Here is a 22,933-nt window from a genome sequence, read left to right as displayed (position 1 = left end):
CGGTGTGGAGCGTTCGGCATTGTCGCTGGCATCATGGGGAGCAGAGCTAGCTGTGGACCGTTCGAGAAGTGCTCATGATTCACTGGGGGTACCCTGGGTACAACTTTTTACTCTTTGGCAGTCGTTGGGTTGTAGCAGTATCACAGGGTTTCTTTCTGCGAGTCTGTGTTGAAGCATTAGCTGTTGCTTTTGGTTGGTTTTGAATATCCAAGCAGATTCGCTTCAGTATAGAAAAGACCTAACACTTACAGACTTAGAAAAATATCTGTGCAAGTTTGTGTCTCGCAGCCCAGTATACCATATTCCCAAATGGACTTGATGGCATATGAAGTGGAATAGTGAGTTGTTCCACCTATCTGTCACTTTAGATTTTCTCTGATACTGTTGTGATACCAATGTGATATTTAATGTTCTTACAGCCGCCTTTTTTAACCAGGAGCTATTACGCTTCTGAATATAACTGCACATAATATAACTCCGTATTAAAAATACTGTGTATGCTGGCGTTGCTGCAGAACCTGGCCTCCTCCCTGGAATGTGGGCATAATTTGGTGTAATAGCTCAGCACGGAGCCACTGCTGCTCAGGCTGTGGCAAGGCAAAGGGAACGGGCCGCTGAGGTTGAGTGAAAGGGATTGTTATATGGGATGACAGATTCCTCTGGAGGTTGTTGCTGTTTGCAGAAGGGAAGCCAAGACATCAGTGCTTAATATCTTCCAGAAGTCCTCTGCTTTAACCCTTAAGGAGCCTCAGGAAATAAATCGAAAGCCAGTGCAAAGGCTCCCTGTGGCTCTGCTGCACAACCTGGTACAACGCCAGTTATTTTTCCTGATGGCAACTTACGGATTGCGCTGGCAATAGGATTTCTTGTGTTATATGGAAGGCTGAGCCAAGCCAGAGCTGCTCTTGCTGCGTGCATGTTGCTCTTACTAAAAAGTAGCCAGCTACTCTTTACTTGTTGAGAGACCTATTGCCGTGCTCCAGTGCTGGCTGCTCAGTTTGCGTTTCTGACACGAGCAGGGTTAAGGTATTCCCTCTTCTCATTGGAGACCTCTTGATCTGAGTAGTGATCTTTGCACTGTAAGTATTGCTTAAAAATATTCAAAACCCAAAGTACATCGTGTTTCTTAACACTTCACTTCATGCACGCCATCTACTAACTTTCTCTACTGCTGAGCTTTTCCTTTTTAATAATTCAATCCACTTGCATTCAAATCTGAGTCTTAATTTTAAGCTGTATACCTGAAATGTACTACTTGTCACTTGCGTTTTTAGGTCCTGACTGAATTGGAGCGAAATGACAATCCGGGGGGACTTTCAATAACACTTTTAAAACCTGCTTGCTCTCATATCCTAGCAGTTCTGTGAAGACTTCCTACTGATATTTGAGATGAGCCTTTCCCTAAAAGCCTGGAAGGTAGACTCTGTGTCTCGTTCCTCATCCGCTCTCAAACGAGGTCTCTGCGTTGCAGCAAGCACAGCTTAGTTTCGCAGCAGGCGGACCCGTGGCTGCTGCCGTACGGCATTCTTGATGCGTAGCCTGCTGTGACAGATTTCTTCCTGCATGCGACTACATTTCCAAAACTCTGCTGCTAAGCAACTCGGTCCAAGAGTCTAGTGTTGCGCTAGCGCAGTGCCAGTGAGTAACAGCCTCGTATGATTTCCTCCAGCTCTGCTGGCTGCAGGCAAGGGTGTGAGCAACGTAAGAAACGGGCTCATTGGAGTACAGGTGGTCTTGCAAGCAGGTCTTGACTCTGGCCGCTGGAATGAGCTGGATCCATTTGTTGGTGTGCTTGCTGCTTCAACTATCGCTTGGGTCTGGGCAAAGCAACAATAAATCAGTTGCAACTTACGAGTTTGCACTTGAGCTTTTGTGAGATGCTCTTACTTTGGCGTGATACGTGTTAATAAAGCTTCGCTGATTGGACACCGATGGGCTTTTTGCTTTCAGCAGTACTGGCTCTTTGACAGCCACTTCAAATCCTAAAATGGCAGTCTCAAGAGATGTTAGGAGTCAAATGTCTGAATGGTGGTCAGTGACCATGTACAACTAACATCTCCTGTCCTAACATTGACAAAGCGGTATTAAAGGTGCTGGTAAACAGAATCTTGTTTTTGTTGAATGCTTAGGCTGCAGCACAGCCCTGAAGCTGAGCGTGCCGCTGGGCTGGGCACTGTGCTCCGTCCTCATCCGCCGGCTGGCGGCAGCTGTGAGCGGTGGGAGCGGAGGGGGTGGAAGAAGTAACTGTGGAGGGTGTTCATGTCTGGAAGTGTCCAAAAGAAAAAGCTGACAGCTTTGAGTCGTAGATGATCCAACACACTTTTCCATACGGGTTTTATTTTCTTATTCTTTCACTGGGCTTTTCAGAGAGATTGTGAGGTAGGGACAAATTAAACAACTCTGCATTTAAAAAAAAAAACTGTACCAGCATTGAGTGGAAGTGTGGAAGTCGTGTCTTCAACCCCGTGCCAGTCGGTATCATTCCGAGTCTAATTCCCGCAAGCCAGGGAGACCCCAGCGCTTAATAACAGCAAGCTTCCTCAGAAGTGGTCTCACTTTCCTGATGTTGTCATGGCCTGCTGCATTGTGTTGGATATCCCTGGGGGTGTCTGACCTGTCTCAGGCTGATACTGTAAATGAATTCACTGTACTCTCCTCCCCTCTCCTGTCTTTGCAAACAAAAGATCTATGGTAAACCCAGTGCATAAATGCCCTCTGAGGTTAACTGATGTGTTTTTGGTCTCACCTGGTTAGTCAGGTGTTTTGTAGTGGTCGGGGGGGACTCTACTATGTGCTGAGCTGTAATGCAGCACCAGGATTTTTTTAAGTTGTTAGAAGGTGTGAAATACAGGGAGGAGGTGGGGGGGAATCTAGTATTCATTTGAGTTTGCTAAAAACTTTACCTTAAATAGAAATGACAAGGTGAAACAATTCAGCAGAGTCATGAATGCAATTTTTGGAAGAAACCTGGAATGACCACAGCTGTGTTGGATGATGATGTCCTTTCTGATTAAACTCCCCTCGGTGGCTCTGTGCTGGGGCAGGGGATTAAACTCCACTTGTGAAAGATGTTTCTACTTTCTTCTTGGCAGTGGCTTTTCCTCCTCTTCTTGCCGGCTCTGCCTCCAGGCAGCCTGGCCTCCTGCAGCACCCGTGCCCTGTGATGTCCTGGCAGCTCTCCCCCTTTTCTCCCCCTCAGATGCTCAGCTCTTTCCATCGCTGCCGAGGTGCGGAGCAGAGCACGTGCGAGCTGCTTTATGGTTCCCCTCCTATGTGCAGCGTGATGTGCACCGCTCTACGTGCGCGGGAAATATGGCAGATAAAGGCAAGAACATCCTGTGTTGTCACCTCATTTTCCCAGACCTTTCTTCTATTCCCCTTGATTTACAATGAGGTGGGTGCCATGTCCTGATGGCCAGTGCTACGCAGACATGGCCCGACCTTGCTGCTTCTGTGCTTTGGGACAAAAGTTCAGCTGCTCAATTACTTTATGGGTGGAGAGCCATTAAGAAAACACTTTGAACGCGGTGCCCCGCAATGGAGGGTAACCTGTATTGAAAGGGGACTAAGGTGGGCAAGTTTCCTCCCAGATTTTGATTTGCCTCTTGGCTTCGCTCGTGTGCAGGTTGCTGGCAGACCAGGCTGTAGCATAAGCAAGAGTCCGGTTGGGCCCAAGCAGAAATGCTGCGTTCACGTCTGCTGGCCGGGGTGACTGGACCTGAGCCTCCTCTACAGAACAGTCAAGCTTATGTGACCGGGATCTGCTTTTCACATCACGTTTGACTAGTTAACCGGTTTACATCAATTTAAATGTACCTACATGAGGTTCTGCAGTAGTTTAACTAAGCTCATTCAAAAACCGGTTTTAATTAGCAAGTGCAGTCTTTGTGTAGTAAGTGCCAAGATTGCTTTTAGTTTGCATAGAACCCATGGAGCTAGTGCTGCAGACTGTCAGCAGATCCCACGGCTGAACCACAGCAGTGTTCACTGCTGAATTTTCATTCCTTTCACTCTGGCAAACCCACACATACTTGCATTGCCTCAGCAGATCCCCCTATAGTTACTATAGGGCCACTGCTACAAGCAAAAGCTGCTTTCCCATTAAATGGCTGTATGATGTGTTTTACACCTGCAACTCTGGTTAGATTTGACCAGATAGTGGCCTAATTTGCAACTTGAGTCCTGTGAGCAGATTACAGCATGCACTGGTTTGGGAGATCTCAATCTCTGCTGTGGAAGGACTCTCATTAGATCAGAGATCCTGAGGTGGAAACAAGACGGAAGGAAGTCAAGGAAGAGCTGTGCTGGGGGGGCCAGCGTTGGTGGGGAGAGGGGCCTTTGCTTGGCTTTTACCTAAGCTTTTTCCCCTTAGGCTTAAGCTACCTTTTAACTCTGGTTCTTAGATATTCTGCATTTATAGTCAAGGTATGAAGGAGTTCGATTAAGTCGCATAACCAGGCACTCAGTTTTTCGTGCCTGCTATCTGTGGGTGGACATGTGGACGTATTTAAGTGTAGTAGTATGGGCCATCACTGTAGGCTGGCATTTGTGGGTGTGGTTTGGGTTTTTTCCTCAGCTAGGATAAATAAATAATTCTCTATACCACCTCTAATTCACGGTTCTGACTCCTGTGAAGTTCTTAAACTTGCATCTGTTAAGCATTACAGTAATTTTATAAGGCTTCTGAACTAAAACCAAATTACTGGCACAAATGTCAGCTGAAGCGGTGGGGCTGGAGGGTTTTTCTCCTCTTGTAACAGAGTGCTAAAAGAACAGATGGAGAGGTCAGTTGTGATGTAAACACGGTACAATGTAAAGCTGGTGGAATGTAGAAGAGACAGGAATTGTGTGAATGTACCATACTTTTGTTTGAATTGGGTAGGTGTGGCTAGCTCCAATCTGGTTTGCTAAACTTGCTCTGCCTTCGGCTCAATCCAGTGTAGTCTCTTGCTGTAGCTGAGGAAGAAATGGCGGTAGTGGCTGCGACCAGGAGATTCGGCATCGGACCAGGACTTAAAAAAGATTCTGGCGATCTTGCCTCTAAGAAGGACAAAGGCTGGAGGTAGATGTGGTGTAGCTTAAGGGATTCCGATGCTTACGCTGCAGATGGCTGACCTGCTTTGTCACAGTTTGGTCCTCTGAAGTTCTGGTCAGCCTGAAGTGCAGGTAACTCACTGAGCAGCCGTCAGGTCTTGCGGTATGGTGTAGTAATGCCGTACAACCTAGGCACGCTCTTCGCAGCAAACCGGCAGCAGCTGGCTGGTACGGTTCGGTGCCAAGTACTGCAGCCTGTCCCTCTGCATTGTCTCTTCCCAAGTCTTGTGTCTGCAGTCTGAGGTGGTGCTTCACGGTGTGTCCCTGCTGCAAGCCAAAGAAGTTGCACTTGCAGCACCTCCGATTTGCAGAAGGAGGTTCTTCATGCACTGAAACGGTTTGTTTATCTAATTGGCGTCTCCAGTTACATTTCCCTTGCCTTTCTCAGCAATCTTAACACCCTTAATGCTGTTCAGCAAGCCTATGATGTAGTTTATGTTAGCATGTTTGGCAGCCAGTGAAGGTAACTTAGAATCCCTCTATTGTTTCCTGCTCTTACCCCAGGTGATGAAATAATTAGGAGAAGCTCTACAGAACCGCATGGTTGCTGACCTGTGATGCAAAGTAACTGTGACAAGTGGAGGAGGGTACAGTTCCTGGAAGCCAGTTCCAGCAATGCAATCAAGCTTGCTTGTCGCTTGCAGAACATTATTCCTTACTTGCTGTAGCTGAATGCACGGGAGCATACCTGTCATCCCTTGCATCTTTCAGAATAGGAAAAGAAAGAATTTGCATTTGGGATTAGGTCACCATTTGACACTGAAGCTCATGCTGTGAAGCAGGGTGTTTCGGGCAGGGGGGCGTTCACCTCCTCTGTGTGTTTGATAGTTTCCTTTTGAAAAGAGAAGCTGCAGCTGCTGGTGTGGTGTTAACACGAGACTGGAAGGCAAGGAGTTGGTATTTTAGTTGTCAGCACGGGTAAAGGCTGGGCTCCTAGAGGGTGTTGTAGATGAGTTCCCTCTGGCTGTGGTGGTTCCAACCACATTTTAGGCTGATGTACACGCACTGAAATGATGAGATTTTCTTAACTGGGTTTAGCTGGTATGCGGAGCTGTTAGATGTGAATGTGGGTTTTGTGCTTCTGCCATTGAAATCCCAGTTCTTTTCCCCTGGGGACAAGGAAAGGTCATAGCAGAGTACAGCTTTCAGACAAGCAGGGTATTAACATTGCAGCAGGCCAAGAGGATTTGGACGTATTGACTTTTCTCAAAACGCCATCAGTATTTTCTTCACCTTGTGTAAGACACAAGTCACTGCATTGATTCTGAAGAGGGATGTGGACAAGGTGATAACTTCCTTCCTGAGCAAATGCAACTTTTGTATACGCATCTTGGTCCACAGTTTCCTGCTTTCAGTTGCTGCCAATATTTGTATTTGTGCCACCTCCAAAAGCCACCGATTTTGCTGCAGAATGGCCTAGTTTTATTTGCCTCATCACTTTTAGTTAGGTGGATTCTGCTAGTTAGTTAATTCCGAGGAGGAGATGCCGCTATTTTGCCCATGAGCTTGTCGAAGTCTCGCTGATTCAGTAACAAGCTATTGTCTGGGTATCTAGAACATCGGTTGGAGTGCATCTTTTTTTGTTGAGCATTTTCTTATGACTAAAAATTGTACAAATTGCCTATTTGCATCTAGAGAGATCACTTTAGTGACCCTACACACACGAGCAGACTTGTGATGACAGCTTGTCTGAAAAACATGTGCCTCTGCCATCCGACTGTCCATACGGAAACGCGGCGTTGCTCTGGAGTGACATCTATCAAACTGAGCTCCCCAGAAGGGGCATGACCTACAGTAGCCTAGAGTTCAAGTTTTGTTTTTATCACAGCCGTGTGTCCATATGCCAGTTAAGTGCCTGTACATGTAGCTAGTATGCATATCATCTTCTGCATATACTTGCTTGCTTATCTGGTCTGCAGAGCTTTTCTGAGTAGGCAGCTCTAAAGTGGGGAGAAAAGGCAATGGCAGAGCCTGATTTATGGCATGGGGTACGCAATGACACTGGAGTGTGGTGCAGGTCAGCTGGAGAGAGTCAACAGTCGAGCTTCAGCACCTTGGTAGGTGCATTGCAGCAGCATAATGCTCACCATCCTGCTTGCAGCAAAGAGAAGGTATGGAGGATGCTGTATTTCACATCTGAATGTCACCGTACCCAAGAGGTTTCCTGAGGTGTGTTGTGCTGTCAGCCCTGGGCTGGGACTGCTGTGCTTTGCAGTTTGCATCTGCTGATGATGTCAAGATTTTTTTTTTCTTCCTCCCACCTTAATTCTGGTCTCTGCTACTGGAGTTCTCCTGAAGGTCCTGTGCAGCTTTGGTACCTGCTTATGGGAGTGGTTTTTAACCCACCAGCAGCTGCTTAATCCAAACAGGCCATGTTCCTGAGCTTCCCAAGTGTTTGTAGCAGGCAGGAGCAGCTGGAGAGAGTTCCTTGCTGTCGGCCCCTCTGACAGCTCACGATGTCAGCCCAGTAAGACTTAGCTCCAGCGGGTGGAAAGGAGAGGGCTTCTTAGCTGACATAACTTGCAGATGTGGAAAGAATTTGGGTGCCTGTCCTCGCACTTAGATTGGCCTTCTGCAGGCTCATTCATTTATTAGTCCGAAGACCTGCATCGGTGACAGCTTTTCATTCAGTTGTTCTCTGCCATGTGCCCTCAGAGCAACGCAGGAACCGAGTTACACAGACACGTTAATCTACAGCAGAATAAATCCAGTGGATGTTCATTGAGGGTTTTCCAGGAAGAATTTGGAGCAGGAGGACTCCTCGGAACAATTCTAGGAAATGTGTTTCTCCTAAATAAACATGTTGATTTGTTCAATGCAGTCAATTTGTCGGTGCCATCTGTTGGCTCTTGTTACATCGAGGAGATCAATTGCTGACTTATGGGAATGCTTACTGGCATAATTATACTCTTATAACGCTTACTGATTAGGCTGATCACATGGTCACATACTGAAAGAAGTGGGTTTTTTCCCGATTTTAACTTAGGCTGCTGCAGAAACAACTGAACTGAAATGGAAAAGGCGGTTTCTTTATGGAATGATCACCCATGCAGGAAATTTTAATTATAGTTTAATTATAGTTATAATTAGATCTAAGCAAATGTGCAGCATGAAGTAAGAGATGTTAGCCCAGGACAGAGTCTTTGGCTTTTCCCTTTGTTCACCGCACAGAATAAAAAGGAAAAGTTCACTGTTCCGTGGCTTCTTTTCACTGAAAACAGACAGCTTGCTCCTACCTTTTTTTCCCCTCTCTCAATACTTTCCAAGAAGTTGAGCAGTGACAAGCATGGTGGCTGTCCTTTCCCTGCCCCTGTGCCGCCCCATCCTCCTCCTGCCCCTCTGCCTGGGCACCCAGCAATTTATTTCCCTTCTTGTTGGCAGGGCAGTGTTGATTCAAGGAAGCCTGTATAAATATTAGCCACGCTTAGCTGATAAACAGGATGTCTATATAGATTTGAATTCCTGCAAGTAGATGTTCTCTCCTGTACCAAGGCTTGTGCCTCGTTCGGGAGACTCTCGCCCTTGGCATGATCTTCTAGCTCTGGTGGCTACCAGATTTTTAAAATCTGGTCTCTCAGTGCAAAATGGGAACTCACAATTTTGGGGTGCAGTGAAAGCAACTTGCTGTTCTAGTGAGAAATGTCGTTTCTGTCCCTCTTGACCTCCTGTGTGATGCAGGGGGACATGCTGAGATCGGCGATACCTGCTTGCGCCCTTTTGGCCTTCCAGAGTTTCGGTACCTCTCCTTCAGTTCCTCAACTACCCCTTTTGCTTTCATGCTAATCTGTGGTTGAAATTTCCACTATTTCTCTCAGGGCTTTTGCCTGGCATGCACACACACTCACACAGCTTTAGAATTGAAAAAAATAGAGCAGTGTTTGGCTGAAGTGGACCAGGAGAAGGAAAATCTGGAAAGAAAATGGACAAGCCTTCTGGCTCCGAGGAGCAAGACCTCCGCAGTGACTTGCAGGCGTCAGTTTGAACACTTTACCTGCTCTCTACCAACTGTTGTTTTTAGCAGCTTAACATTTCTTCCAAATAACAATTTCTTCCTTGAATTACTAGTGCAAATTTTACTTGGATGAAAGAAGGAAAAAAAAGAAATGTTTAGGAATGGAGAGAACATTTTGTTAATTGGTAGCAGCATGTATGCTCCAGACTTGGCATATATCCTACTGCTTGTGAGCTTCATTAACTTTTGATAAAAGAATAGTTAATTTTTCAGACTCCTTTTTTATAGCATTTCATTATTTAAGAAATTAGATCATGGTTTTCTTCCACTTCTACTTGTAGCCAAATTTGTGCTTTATTTAATGATGCTTAGTCTTGCTCTTTCCTCTCTATTTTATGTGGCATTTGTAAGCATGAGGGAATGCACTTGATTTTGGGTTTGGGGTTTTTTAGTGTTTCATGAGACTACCTGAAACTGATTCTTTCCACATAAATAATAATACAGAGCTCTATTTCTAGTGGTGCCATAAATGTTAGTGCTCCCGTCGGTTGGAGTGGGAAGCCTATTCGCCTGTACTTTCTTGATGCTTTCTGCTGGGGTGAGATGGTTTTGTGACTACAGCAGCAGGTTACTGCTAGGAGGAAGAACTGCAAGCTTGTGTGGATAACCTGCATCGGCAGCTTGGAGGATGGAGCAAAGCCCAGGAGCAGGAGGGCATGCAGTTGCAGGGGCTCTTTCCTGGTTGGGAGGCTTAGGCAGGGCAGACTTTCCCAAAGGAAGGAAAGCCTGCACTTAGCGGGGCAGAATCTGTTGTGGCTGTTTCCCTGCAACCGAGTTTGAGATGAAGTCAGTCTGGCTGATGTGACCAGAGGACTTCAGCCAGCCTTTTTTTGTTGTTGTTGTTGAAATCCTGAATCATCTTTCAAGGGAAGGGAGAATATTAGCCAGCTGGGAAATGAAGGAATGGAGAAACCACCTTGGTCTGTTCTGAAAAGCCTTGAAACCACTCCTTCCCTCCGGATGAAAAGCAGTCCTCTGAAACAAACCAAATAGAGGCCCTCCACAAAGCCCCGGGTGAGACGCAAGCCCCCACCCCTGAAATTCCCTGCACTTTCCCTTCTGTGGCGAGCGTGGAGGGGATTTCCTACTTCCACCCTCGCACGTTCGTGAGGAAGCTCTGAATTTCCTGAAACCGGAGCACAAGGTGGTTTCCCCAGGCTTTTTTCAGGAGACTTTTACCTTTTATATTACATCAGTTGCTGGAGGCAGTTGAATGGAATGAAAACGTTTTGAAGAAGCCCCTTCAGAAAGGCCAGGTCTCTCCTCCTCATTGCTTTTGAGGATGGGTTTAGGTTTGCTCAAGGGCTACCCGTTTGGCCGAGCTCACAAGATCCTTCACAAGAAGAGATCTTCTGGCGTTTGTGTTCCTTTGCTACTGATTCAGGTGTTGTGTGTCTTGTGGGTGTGGAGTTAGAGGTACAGGGCACCCTGTGTAAAGCACACAGCGTAGCAAGGTGACAAGCGTGGGGCAGGCAAGCAGGTGAGATGGCAGCCTGGTTCTCCCTGCCCCGTGTTATCAGAGAGAAAAACAGAGCAATTCAGTTCTTCTGTTTTGTCTGGCCCTACTGACCAAATGCTCTACATACCTTGAACTTGGCCAAGAGTGTCAACTCAAGCTGTATAATTAAGCTGGGAAATGAGATTTCCTTAGAGCAAATACAGAGCTGAGAAATGAGTAAGGAGCTTAGGAATACTCCACATCTGTGGATTTTCATTTACGTATTTGTGCCTGAAAGTGACTCATGTCTCTTGGTAGACATCTTGGCTTCACTCTTTGAGGAAGCTTCTCTTGGCTTTTTAGATAGATAGATACGGGTTTAAGCTTTACAGGAGCTCTTCCTTGCAGGGGAAATCCTTGGTGAAAAGCATGTAGGGAGTGCTCTCCAAGCCCCCTCTGGCTCTCTTAACTTTCCCAGTCCACTCGTGAGTGGTGTCCTTGAAACTACACGGTGCAGATCTACCAGAACCGTAGCTAACAAAATGTGCGCTTCTTGCCTATCCGCTCCTCAGCAGAGGATGAGCTGCAGCCTAGAACAGGACGGCAGCGGCTCGTCACCCCGTTAATCACTGCCGGTTAGTGCTTGGCAGTGTCACCGAGCGGGGTCTGATTCTGCCGTTTCACCTTGTGTCTCGGCCCTAACCCCGTTCCTGCCAGCAGCTTCCAGTGCCGACTGCCAGACCTGGCTGCCTTTCAGCTTCTGTTCTTGCTGTAGGAGGCATGCTCAGTGACTTAGTCTGGAATCGTTCCTGTACTCTGAATTAAAGGTTTCAAATGAAAGAAACAGCTTATTGTACTTGGTGCCTTTTCGGGATTCTGCTGTGTTCTGCTTACATGCAAGGCGGTTACTCCCCTGGCAAGGATTTTATCATAAAATATGAAGCTTAATTTTCATGTGCTTCAGATTGCTCTCTTAAAGACCCTAAAGATCCTTTCTTTGTTTGTCTTTCTCCAAACAGCACCATGCCTGTTAGAGCATCGTTTAGCATTGCACTTGGGGTTTGGTGCTAGAGGAGAAATACATGTGTTTCGGATCGCGTGCCACTGTGGTTTTTTGTCCACGGAGACAGCACACCTCTGTGCGCGGAACACTTGTCCTCGTCCCTGGCGAGTGCTGGAGTCTGTTACGAGCAAAGCATTTATGTAATTGGGCTTCGGGCTCCTGTGTCAAATCTTTCTGGTTGTGCATCATCAGCGTTTTTTACCGCAGTGCTGCTTTGCATGCCCTTCCCCATGTCTTTGCATGATTCTGCAGTCTTCCTTGACAGAAGTTTTGTAAATTATGCTTTAGCAAAACAACCAGGAGAAGGTTTGTAAAAGTGGTTCTTTTCCCAGGGGGAGTGCCATCTCTAAGCGAGAAAACTTGCTGGTGAATGTTAATTCAGCCCACAAATCTTGAACAAGGCTGGTGTACTATAGCTGCTCACTCACACTGATGTGTCTTGGTGGGGAGGAAGGTACTTATTAACTCAAGGCTGAAATCTGAGTTAGAAGCAGCAGTGCAAATGTTCCTCTGCCAGTAAGAGCAGCCTTTTCTCTCAGCTGTTTGCTCCAGCAGCGTATCACCCTGGCTGAGAGAACTGCCTTTTCTCCCCTGCTGAATCGGGCCTTCTGGAAAAGTTTCCTTATTATCTGCGCGTGTTGGATGGAACAAATTACTTTCCTACAGTGGACTTGAGGGGAGGTACTTCATAGCACAGAAGTGTTTCCCTGTTTGTCTCCCTGTCTGATGGCTTTACTGTCCATGCCCGAAAGAGCTGGGAGCAGACAGTGCCGGGGAAGGTGGAGGGAAGAAAAGCGAGGAAGTCTTGCGAGGCTGGAGAGCAGCTTGACTGGAAGCACTTAGGCTTGTTTAAACTATGTTAGTGTAGTGTTATAGAGCACTTCTGTTTTAAACTAGATAAATAAATACTTTGATTGTTAAAGCCTGAACCCCCCCATTTCCATCCCTGCTCTTATTTATCAGCCCTGTTACAGCGAGATGTTGTGTGGATAATGCAATAGTCGGTTCCGCTTGCGTCCGGTCTGGATTTTGGTCCCTGAAAGCTGCTCCCCCTCTGTCTGGCTAGCTGGCAGCTTCTCCATCTGTCTCGCTGCTTTTATGCCATAGCCCTGCAGCTCTCAGGCTGGTGTTTGGGCACGTCCTCCAGCACTGAGTTAACATGACAGTGGCGAGGCTGAAGAGCAAAGCTGGGTGGTGAGATCTAGAAAACCGGTTCCTTGGAGCAAACAGAGCAAGTGTTTGGGCTAGTGTGAAATATATCCAGGAGTTCAGAAATAACTTGCTTTTCAGCACAGTGTTGGGTGCCTCTGTGAACATGCTGTACTGCAGTAATGGGCAACAGCCTAAAAATCCCACTGCTGTCGGCAACGCTGCTGTCTTGGTGAGGTACCCTCTGTAGGGAAAATACGCTGAGAGTTGGGAAACAAAGCTGCTTCCTGCCCAACTTATGGCTAGCCAGCTGGATTCTGGGAGGCTGCTTGGAGATCCCAGGCTCTCTGAGGCAGGGACAGAATCACTAAGGTTGGAAAAGACCTGTAAGATCATCAAGTCCAACCATCAGCTAACACCACCATGCCCATTAAACCATGTCCCACAATGCCTCGTCCACACATTCCTTGAACACCTCCAGTGATGGTGAAGCTGATCTATTCTGTTGTATTGCCATGAAGATGATGTATTCTGTTTTCATCCAGCCCAGCGGGGTCATAGATGCACTATTTGTTTTTAAAAATGCTTTTCCTAGTATGCTTTGGGTCAATAACCTCTCTTTTGTTCCCCCTTCTGCTAGGTTGCCATAAAGATAATTGATAAGACACAGCTGGATGAAGAGAACCTGAAGAAGATATTTAGAGAAGTTCAGATCATGAAGATGCTTTGCCACCCACATATCATCAGGTTATACCAGGTAGGAGCACTCCGCAGTGGGTTTTCCATCCCTCTGCACTATAGCTTTACACTGTATAGTAGTGCCTTCTCTAGGGTTATCCCTCCATTTCTCCTAGGTGAAGTACTGGGAGAGTCCTTCAGGTTTTCAAGGTCTCAGAGTACTTTGATTAGAGGGGTGGGGGGGAAGTGTGGCTAATCCTTCTCTTTTCTGGGAGATCACGCTTCCTTTGTGGGCTGGCCCCTTGCCATTTGTTTATGGCTATTGTGTGCTTTTCAGTTTCCCAGTTGAAACCGGATGCGGGCTCCCCTTCTCAATTTAAGGGAGAGAGTAAGTCTCACCCGCTAGCAGGACTGAAAGCATGCGGCTCCCCTGCTTTCCTCCCCCTTCCCAGTTGCCCCGTGGCCCCGAGGACTTGCTGATCTGCTTTGTGCTTTCCTGGAAGGTGATCAATAGCAGCGACAGACCCGCTTTTGAATATCGTTTGCAGACTTTTTCTCCAGCTTGTTTGGCATTTTTAGTCTGCAAATGAAACCACCAGAGAGAATTCCACGTGTGTTGCCTTTTACGCACGTATTAGGTGGTGCTTCTCCGACTGCATGACCACGTAGAGCAGTAAGGAAGTTGCAACAGCCGAGAGATAAGCGGACAGCAGGGTGATGGGAGCAGAGGAATAAAGGAGGCCAATGCCTTGGTGAAATGTTAAATTCTGTTTTGGAAGCTGTTGGACAGATGAAGGACTCCCTCCCTGGGACTTTCTGATACAAGGGCTCAAGCAGTGACTTACAACAGAAGAGTGCTAGAAAGCTCTGTGCAGTTCTCTGTTGCTTGCAATCCCAGTTCCGGGCAGCTGTGGGACAAAGGCTCCTTGCCAGGGTCCTGCCAGAGCTGACCACTGACTGCCAGGTTCACGCAGAGCTACCTGCCTCTTTGCTGCAGCAGTATGCTTGCCAGAGGGCTCGCAGTCACGGGCTGTTTTGGGAAAGGAGGGGACTTCCATCCAAGCTGCGGATGGAAGGTCAGCTCTTTGGGCTGGTACGCAAAGCAGAGAAAGGGCTGCCCAGGGCCCTTTGTCTTGGGGAAGTATTCAGGTGCAAGAGGCTAATTAAGATGGGTGATCTCCTCTTTGTGGCTGCCTGACTTGGATGGGAAGAAGTTGAAATCCTGGGGGAAATATGCTGGGGTTCTTTCCTTGTGTAATGTAATGTCTGTGTGTGCATTTCAAGGGAGAAGTTGTGGTAACCCCCAATGGAAGTTGCCGTTCCCTAGAACCAGCTCTTGTCTGTTCAAGCCCATTCTGCTTCTCGTCCATGCCTGGTAGATAGGAGTCATTATTTAGACTCCAAAGTGTTAAAACTGAGTAGGAGTGACAGAGGTTAATGTTTAGCTATTCTGGCCAAACCGCCAAGTATGAGATGCTTACAGCAGATGCTACAGAATTGTGGCATTTTTAAGGTACTTAGGGAACGCTTCTCTGCAGACTGACTCCTTAAAGCTTTTTTTTTTGAGCCAAAATCCTGGTTTTCAGCCTGTTTTATTCCATCTAAAGCTCTGATACGGTACTGAACAGGTGACGCTTGTGGCTCAGCTTTGCTAAGGTGAGAAAAGAGTACCCACTGTGGAGCATGTTTCATCTGGCTGTTCTTCCTGGGTACTTTCAGTGGCATGTATTTTTAAATAAAAACTACTGAAACCTGGAGTTGAGAATTAAGAGCCTTTCACAGCTTTTCATCGGGAAGGGAAAAGGAGAAAGTGTCTATAATGATAGTAATATAATATAAGAGAGTCTCTCTGGAAACAGAAGTGTGCTTAACAATACCTACCTAAGGATTTTTTGGACATGTAGTGTCACTGTTAAGTGGGAGCTGTATATCATGCCCTGTGACACTTGAGCAGAAAACTGAGGTTCATCCTTGCTATACTCTTGTTTTAACATTTGGAATAATAGCAATACAGCTGTTTAAGCAGCTGCGGTCTGGGTCAGGCACGTATTTTTTAAAATACAGAGTCTACATGTTTGAGTCCTAATTCTTAGCAAGAACAAGCAGTGTTGGGCTCCAAGAACCTAGCTTCTCTGTTGGGATAATAGTCCATTTCATGTCAAAAGGTGAACTTTCACTTGTCTTTGAAACAGAAAAGCCAAAACAAAGTCAAAATGTTGCCTGGCCTTTTCTAAACACCTGGGAATATGGAAATTGACCTGTCGTGCCTGGCACCGGAGGTTCAGCGCTGCGGTCCTGGAAGTGAAACACAGTGTGTTTTTCCATTGACAAAGCTGTGAAGCCTGCTAAATAAATAGCATCAAGTTTTGGAAAACACCTTGAGTGTGTACTTGCCCGAAGGCAGGTCACACAACATAATCCGGTCACAAAACAGCCCTCGGAGCCGCCCTTACCAAATCTGCAGGCAGGAAGGCATTATTTGCCGCTTTTTGTGTGCTCTGTGTGATTGTACGCCCTCACCCACTGTCTCTAAGCGTTAAAAATACAGTTGAGGCCTGGCTTTAGCATAGTGCCTTGCCCTGTGCTTTTCTCTTCTGCATCCTGATAGGGACTTCCCTAGAAGTTGTTCGGGACTCTGAGGTCATTTTGGAGTGTAGGTTTCACTAAGGGTGATAGAATGGTGCTCAGGAATCAGTCGTACGCTTCAGAGTTCAGTGGCCCCACTGCTCTGCTGAGCACAGCATCACTGTCCGTCAGCCCCTCGCTGCCTTTGCACGGTGCCTGGCCCTTGAAAGAAATCCCATCGCTAGCCTTGGTGTGCTGGACTGCTGTGGCCCCAAAATCCTAACGGACTCTTAAAAATGTGTGTTAAAAACTGTTAAAAGTGTGGTGTTACTCGGCTGAAACGTGCGGACTCCCTAAAGCAAAGCCCGAGCTCTGGTTTATTTCTAATAGGTCTCAACTCATTTACAAGTCACTTATTGATCCAGCAAATATTCCCTCCTTTGCCAAAATTGTGTTGGTTATTTCAGTGCCTGCAACGGACTGATTAATTAGAAAGGTGAACTAGTTTGGGTGCAGCAGCCCTGAAATGTCTCCCAGGCTGCTGGAACAAGACAAGACCGGGGAGCAAATGCTAAAGGGAGGGGAAATAGAAGAGGAAGGCGCAGGTGAAGCGTCATGTTTAGTTACGGATTTAGTGTTTAAACCTTGCTGTTGGATTCTTTCCCTAGTTCCTGTCCATTCCTTTGCATAGCTCTGTAAAGCCTGGGAAAGTAATATTTTTGATTTGACAGTTACATGTGTTATAGAGGGAATAAAAATTTTCAATTAGTTACATTTCTTTTTGCACACGGCAGTCTCCTTATCTGTCACTTTTCTGTCCTTGCGTCCAGGTTATGGAGACGGAGAGGATGATTTATCTAGTGACAGAATACGCTAGTGGAGGGGAAATATTTGGTAAGTACATTTACTGCATTCTTTAATCAGATAATGCACTTGGTCAACTACAGTAAACTGAAAATAGCTGCCACGCTCTCTTGTTTCAGTTGAGAGGTGCCCTTCAGCCTGAAAACTTTCCATTGACAAGAGGGGCAAAGAAATAAATGATACCAACTTGATGGAAAAATAACTTCCATAACCTCCGTTTCTTCTTTGGGTTTCATTGACAGGTGGTGCTGCTCCTCTTTGTGCTGACTTTGGGATTAAAGATGTTCGAAATAGTAATTTTAGTGTTGCTGAATACTTTGCTTCCTGGCAAAGTTATATGAAACTTGTTAACTATAGCGGAAATGTCAGTGTTTGTTAGTAGCTTTCAGAGAAACAGGCTGTCCTGCGGTTCTGTACTATTCTGTTCTCGAAACCATGTATTTTCTTATCTTTTTGATATCTGATGTTATCCTAGCATGTATTAGTTACATCCATTTTAAACTCTATTGTCTGCTAACAATGTGTTGGCTGAGCTTTCTTGACCACAGAAGCTAGTCTTTAAAGGAGAAAAAGTATCTGTGCAGCACAATTGTGAGAACTGCTGACTGATTTATTAATTTGTTTTATTGCCATGACCAATAACAAACTTGTAGAAATAGATATTTACTTACACACTGGAATTTTGTGCCAGGCGACAGAGTCAGAATTTTCTAAGATTGGTCTTCGCTAGCTTAGCCAACATGAGCCTCAGAAAAGGGGGAAAATCCTTTACGCTTTTGAAGCGAGCTGGCTTAAATCTGCTTCCAGGCAACGTCCTTGTGAGGACAGTCACATACGGCCTGTCAGCTAAATGGAAATACTCTCCTTTTTCTCCTGTTAAGTCATTGCAGTAGATTCACTTTTGATGTCAGAGCCTCTCCCTCTGCTGGAACTGAGGCTGAGTTGTAATAAAAGATGGAGCTCTTAGTGATGCAAGAAAAGCCCCAAATTAAGGAAAGTAAGACAACTTGAGCTGAAAAATGCTGGTTTCCAGTGAATATAACCTAATTCCGGTTCCTCGGTACTGTAGTAGATGGCTGTCATGCCGCCTTCTCAACATCGTCCATGTCCTTTGGATTTCTTCTCTGAGAAGGTGACAGCTGAAGGAAGAAGCAAGTAGTAGCCGATGTTTGGAAGGTGTGGATCGCCTGGTGAAAAACCTGGCTTCCTCCAGCTGAGTCTTCCTGTTGTTTCCTCAAACAGATGCCCAAGAGTTCTGAAGGCTTGTGAAATTTGTCTTTGTGCAGCAAGCCGTAATCGCAGCAAAATCACTTGGATGTGTATTAGAGTTCGCTCGTGTTTGTGGATCACCGCAGAAAAGTATAAATCGCTTTTTACTTTTTCTCCCTCTTCTGTTGAGTTTGGCAGAGACGGGCTCATCTTTTTTTTAAATTCAGAACTATGCGCAAGCTCATATACAAACTTGGAATGAATTCTCTTGGTTACAAAAATAGCCTTCGACATGAGTCGAAGTGAAAATCTAATTGCTCTCTGAAATATTTTATGCTGTAGTAAATTCAGCTCATTAGCATGGCTAATTTCCATTACGCTGCCCGGCACTTTATCCTCGTTGATAGCTGGGAGCAGCCAGTTATGTGAGAGCCCTGACGTTTTCCCAGACGGAAGCCGTGAGGCTGTGCCCCCACTAGCCTGTTTTGAGCATTTTCAGGTGCTGTGCAAGGCCCTGTGTGCCCTCGGCATCAGAGCAGAGAGGGGGAAACGAAAGTCTCAGCTTTTTGTAATCAGAGTTTCCTGAGGAGCCATGAAGACTTTGTTCTAACAGCGGAAGCAATTTACGGGGAGGAAGCAGCAACCCATTTTGGAAAGGTTTCCTTGCAGTCGTTAGCATCTCCAGTGCTGAAGAATCTCACGTCCTCATGCTGTCGAGAGAAAGCAGCTCTGCGCGGGCTGGCTTCGCACCCGCTCCGGCTCTTCCGTAGTGTCGTGCAGCGGCGGGAGCTGGGGCTGACCTGTTGTTAAGGGTAGAATGTTGCCTACCCATTGCTTCAATGCAATGTCCATCCCTTTTCTGGTAGGCTTGTTAGGAATTGCTGGACTTGCTGCAGGGATAGCTGCTAGGTGCGTATGGACAGTGGCTGGTACTGGGTGCTGGGCAATCCTCTGTATTAAACGCGCCTGTGCTGAGTCTTTTCTTTCTTGACTGTCTCCACATATGCATGACCTAAGTTTTAATGCGGAAATGTAGGGCTGAGCCGCAGAAGGGGTGGAGGGGGGCTGACAACATGGTTTTCTGGATGCTAAACACTCGGTGTAAGGCTGAGTGCCTTCCATAATCTGAAACACAGCGTCACACTTCTGTGAACTGCAAGGCTTTGTTAGAAGTCAATCTAAGTTGTTTCCCTTGATGCTTTAAAAAGACATTTGAAGGTTTAAACTGTACCATACCACTGTAAATATTACATAGGGAGCAACAGAGGATGGAATTTTTAGCTGACAGAGTGGTGGTTTCTCTAAATGGCCACAGTTTAAGTCAGTCAGCGCTGGACGCTTGCCTTTCTTGTCCCTTGTTGGTCTGAGCTCTGCAGGCTTTCCTGGGTTAGCACCTAGGAGAGCTTTACAACCTGTTTATCTGAATTTCCAGTAAAAGGGCAGATAGCTCCTTCAGTGGCCAAGCTGTGCCGTAAGTGTCTTTGATTCATCCGTTACTGGAAACGTTTTGATAATTCACTCTGTTTGCATAGCGGTGCGTGGGGATCGGGGTGAAGACTTGCTTTTGCTGTGGGCTTAAGCAGCAAAATGTAAATTGTTATTTTTGTCCCTACGCGTGTTTTGCGTGTGGTTGGGTTGCTGGTTTGACATCATGAACAAATGAATGCCTCCTTTTAAACATAGGGTGCTCTTTGTTCCAGGTCCCTCGAGTGTCCTTTTTTTGAGGTCAAACAGAATATAGGTTAAAAGTCTGTTTTGATTTCAACTGTTCACAATGAATACTGGAAATAATCTGCAGTCCTCATTGACAAGAATACGGGTACTTGGTGGATTAACAAAAATTCTCAGAAAATGTGACAAAATCATCGTCTGGTTGATGCGGTTAGCACGTCTGCTGTCACTGCTCTTTCTCTCCATCTCCTCCTGCTTGTCCTGAGCTTTCTGAGCTTGAACTGGACAGACGCGTTAAACAGCGTAGTGCCGGTCTCTAGAAGGTCAGGCTGCTTCTCGGATCACAAGGTCACCAAATACGCTGGAAATTAACTTAATCCACCACACGGAGGAGATGTGAAGCTGAAGCAGCATTTGCTTTCCAGACAGAAAGCAACTTCAAAGCGCGAGGAGTCTGTCTAGAGGCAAAGAGTGGAAACTTGTGTATCGGTCCTGTCTCTTAACCAAAAGATGCTTTTTCTTCAGTGTAGGATTTTACCGTGTGTTTTAATGCAGGGAGCAGCATCAGGTGCTTTGTGTCAGTACAGAGAACAGACTGATGTTTTTAAGGGTTGTGAAATGAAACCATGCATTCCTTCCTCTCTGGAAAACACTCAAAGGAGCAACACCAAAGAGCACGCTGACGTGTGTATGACCCAGGGGAGAGTCTGTGCTTCGAGGCTCGGTGCGCTCGAGACCCGTGTGCTGGCTCCCAGCTGAGCATTCAGGTCATCTCTGTAACCTCCATTGCATGAGAGGTTTATGCAGACTAAGCTTGCAATGGTTAATTTTGGCATACAGTTGCCCTTGGTGGTATGTGAAGTATTCTGTAGCTTCATTGTTTCTGTCCTTCCTCTGGAGCTTGTGCAGAAATGTCAGCGGTCTCCAAGAGCTGTGCCTACGTGCAGAGCTTGGGGACCAGCCTCCGCTCACATTTCTTCATGAACAGTGAAATTTCACGCCTAACCTAAAAAGTGGGGTTTTTTTCACCGCCTAAGCAAGAATGACTAATAAAAGGGACAGCAGGGTTTTCTGTGTGAGCAGGCGTCTGGCAGGGCAGCCCCTGCGAGCAAGACTCTGCAAATTGCACGGGACCAAGCGGCATGTGTCGCTGTCTGTGCGGGGGGAGAGGTGAACCCAGTTTGGGCAAAAATATACTTGGGAGAGCCTTGTAGAAATATGCCTGCTGCAGTAGCTGGATTTGATTTCTTGCCTGCAGGAGAATCTCTGAAATATTTTCTGAAACGTTGAGAGATTGGAGCCTTGGACTTTGTTTTAAGAGTGCTTGCTATTATCGGCAGGCTGTGCTCCCAAATTCAAGCGGAGTAAAAGATGTGAATGACCTTGACTTGTTTAAGAGCTGAGCTATTATCTTGTTGATCAGTGGTAATGCTTAAATTGGAGCAGGCCCTTGCTTAACTGTGCTTGTCAGTGTCCCAACTCTTGATAGAGTAAAAAATTTATGACCATGCGAATGACTTAATGAAATATGACGGGGCTATCGGAGGTAGTAAATTTTGCTTTTCCTAGCAAGTGGCTTGAGGGGTCATCTTGGAATTGGTGATGGATTTTTTTTCCCCAGCCCTGGTTCAGATTTGCTCATGGAGTAAGTTATTCCGATGAACAAAACTTAATTGACAAGTTCTCTGAAAAACAACTTCACCCTGTTGCACAACACGAGTAGTCAAACGTAGAGAAGTAGGTTGCTGTGCAGTCAGAAGCCAGCAGAACTGCTTTGATGGATCTTGGTAATTAGTATTTACTGCAAGTCGATTATGTCGCAGGTATTTTAATTAATGGGTGACTGGGGAAAAATACAACCACCTGATGAGAAACCTTCAGAAGTGATTTATTTTTATTATTTTCAAGAACAGATACCTCTATCGAGCACTCCAGTTTAATGGAGTTTCTGGAGTGAAATGAACCGTTTCAGCCTATTTTTGGCCAGAAGTCTTCTGAGGCTGACTCAGTGGTCCAGCTGAGAAGCAGTAGCCTCTTGAAATGGGCAGGGAGATAAGCCCCCGGGGTTTGGCTCGCTAGCGCCTCTGCTATCCTGCTCTGTGGCCCGCACTGGAGGGGAGAGGGCTTGTGCAAATCTCTCAAGCCTTTCCCGCAAGTTGGGGAAGCTTGGGAGCCCTCCTGGTGCCGCGGGTGGGTCTGGGTGCTGGGGGCTCTCCTGGATGTTTCTTAGGTTTCTCCCGGGGCTTTTTTGTAACACTGTCCTCAACTCCCTAATCTTGCAAACTGCTATTCCTGCCTGCATCTCTTACCGTGCTGCACCAGTTTTAGCTAGATTTGCTTACAGGGTGGAGAGATATTAGGAAGGGGTAGTAATTGTATTTCATAATTCAACTGCCGCTTAATTTGACTTTGACGCTTTTCCTGGCAGAGTTTTGTTGCCTGTTCTGCTGGTGCTTCAGGGGAGGGGGATGCTGCTTCTCCTCCTTTCTCTGCCCTTTCTACTGCCTGTCTCCTGCCTGTCCATCCCCGCTCACAGGGTAGTATGACAGAATCACAGAATCATTAAGGTTGGCAAAGACCTGTAAGATCATCAAGTCCAACCATCAACTAACATGAGTGGCTTCTGTCAGGCTGGTGCTTTCAGGTTTTAAGTAGATTGATTTAAGTTGGGTTGCTGCTGTCTGCCTGCCTTTGTGATCTCTTAGAGAGACTTTTCCTGTCTGTGTGTGCAGTGCTAGCTTCCAAGGAAAGCTTAGCTGGCAACAACTACTACCTATGAGTGAGAGTATAGATTTTTCAACAAAATGTTTTAGAGTACTCAGTTTTCCAAAGCAATGGCAAGCTCCATTTTCATAATGAAATGCATTGTTGAATATTGCAAGTATGTTTTTGCACCAAAACAGTAGCAAGTACCCGGAGTCTGGTTATGAGCGTCAGGAGACCCTGCACGTGTGTTGAAGTGTGTGCGATGACTTTCTTTTGTTGCATTGCAGAAGTAAAACTGTTCCCGAAGCTGTACTTTTGTACTGAGTTGCAGCATTTGTAACAGGAGCTGATGAGCTTCAGGAGTGCTGGGGCTGGCTCTCAGCCGGGGTGTACTTTGTGGAGCACCCTGTGTCCACCAGAAGCAAGGAGAGCAGGGGTCAGAGGTAGGCGTACGGGCTGCTGGAGCGGAGCTGGTGGGAACTGC

General features: G+C 46.4%; 1 protein-coding gene across 1 annotated transcript in view; it reads left to right on the top strand.

The window, feature by feature from the left end:
• The window catches only part of SIK3 (SIK family kinase 3), an 89,254-nt gene that overhangs the window by 35,300 nt on the left and 31,021 nt on the right, over positions 1 to 22,933 (top strand). The window contains exons 2-3 of the mRNA XM_059829593.1: positions 13,397 to 13,513; positions 16,830 to 16,893. Of these exons, the coding sequence (XP_059685576.1) occupies positions 13,472 to 13,513; positions 16,830 to 16,893 (106 nt within the window). The 5' untranslated portion in view covers positions 13,397 to 13,471. The remainder of the gene's footprint in view (positions 1 to 13,396; positions 13,514 to 16,829; positions 16,894 to 22,933) is intronic.

The sequence above is a fragment of the Gavia stellata genome, chromosome 26 (assembly GCF_030936135.1).
Source record: "Gavia stellata isolate bGavSte3 chromosome 26, bGavSte3.hap2, whole genome shotgun sequence".
Classification (NCBI taxonomy): Eukaryota; Metazoa; Chordata; class Aves; order Gaviiformes; family Gaviidae; genus Gavia; species Gavia stellata.
The sequence above is the reverse complement of the archived record's forward strand: the minus strand, read 5'-3'. Positions and strand labels throughout refer to the sequence as shown.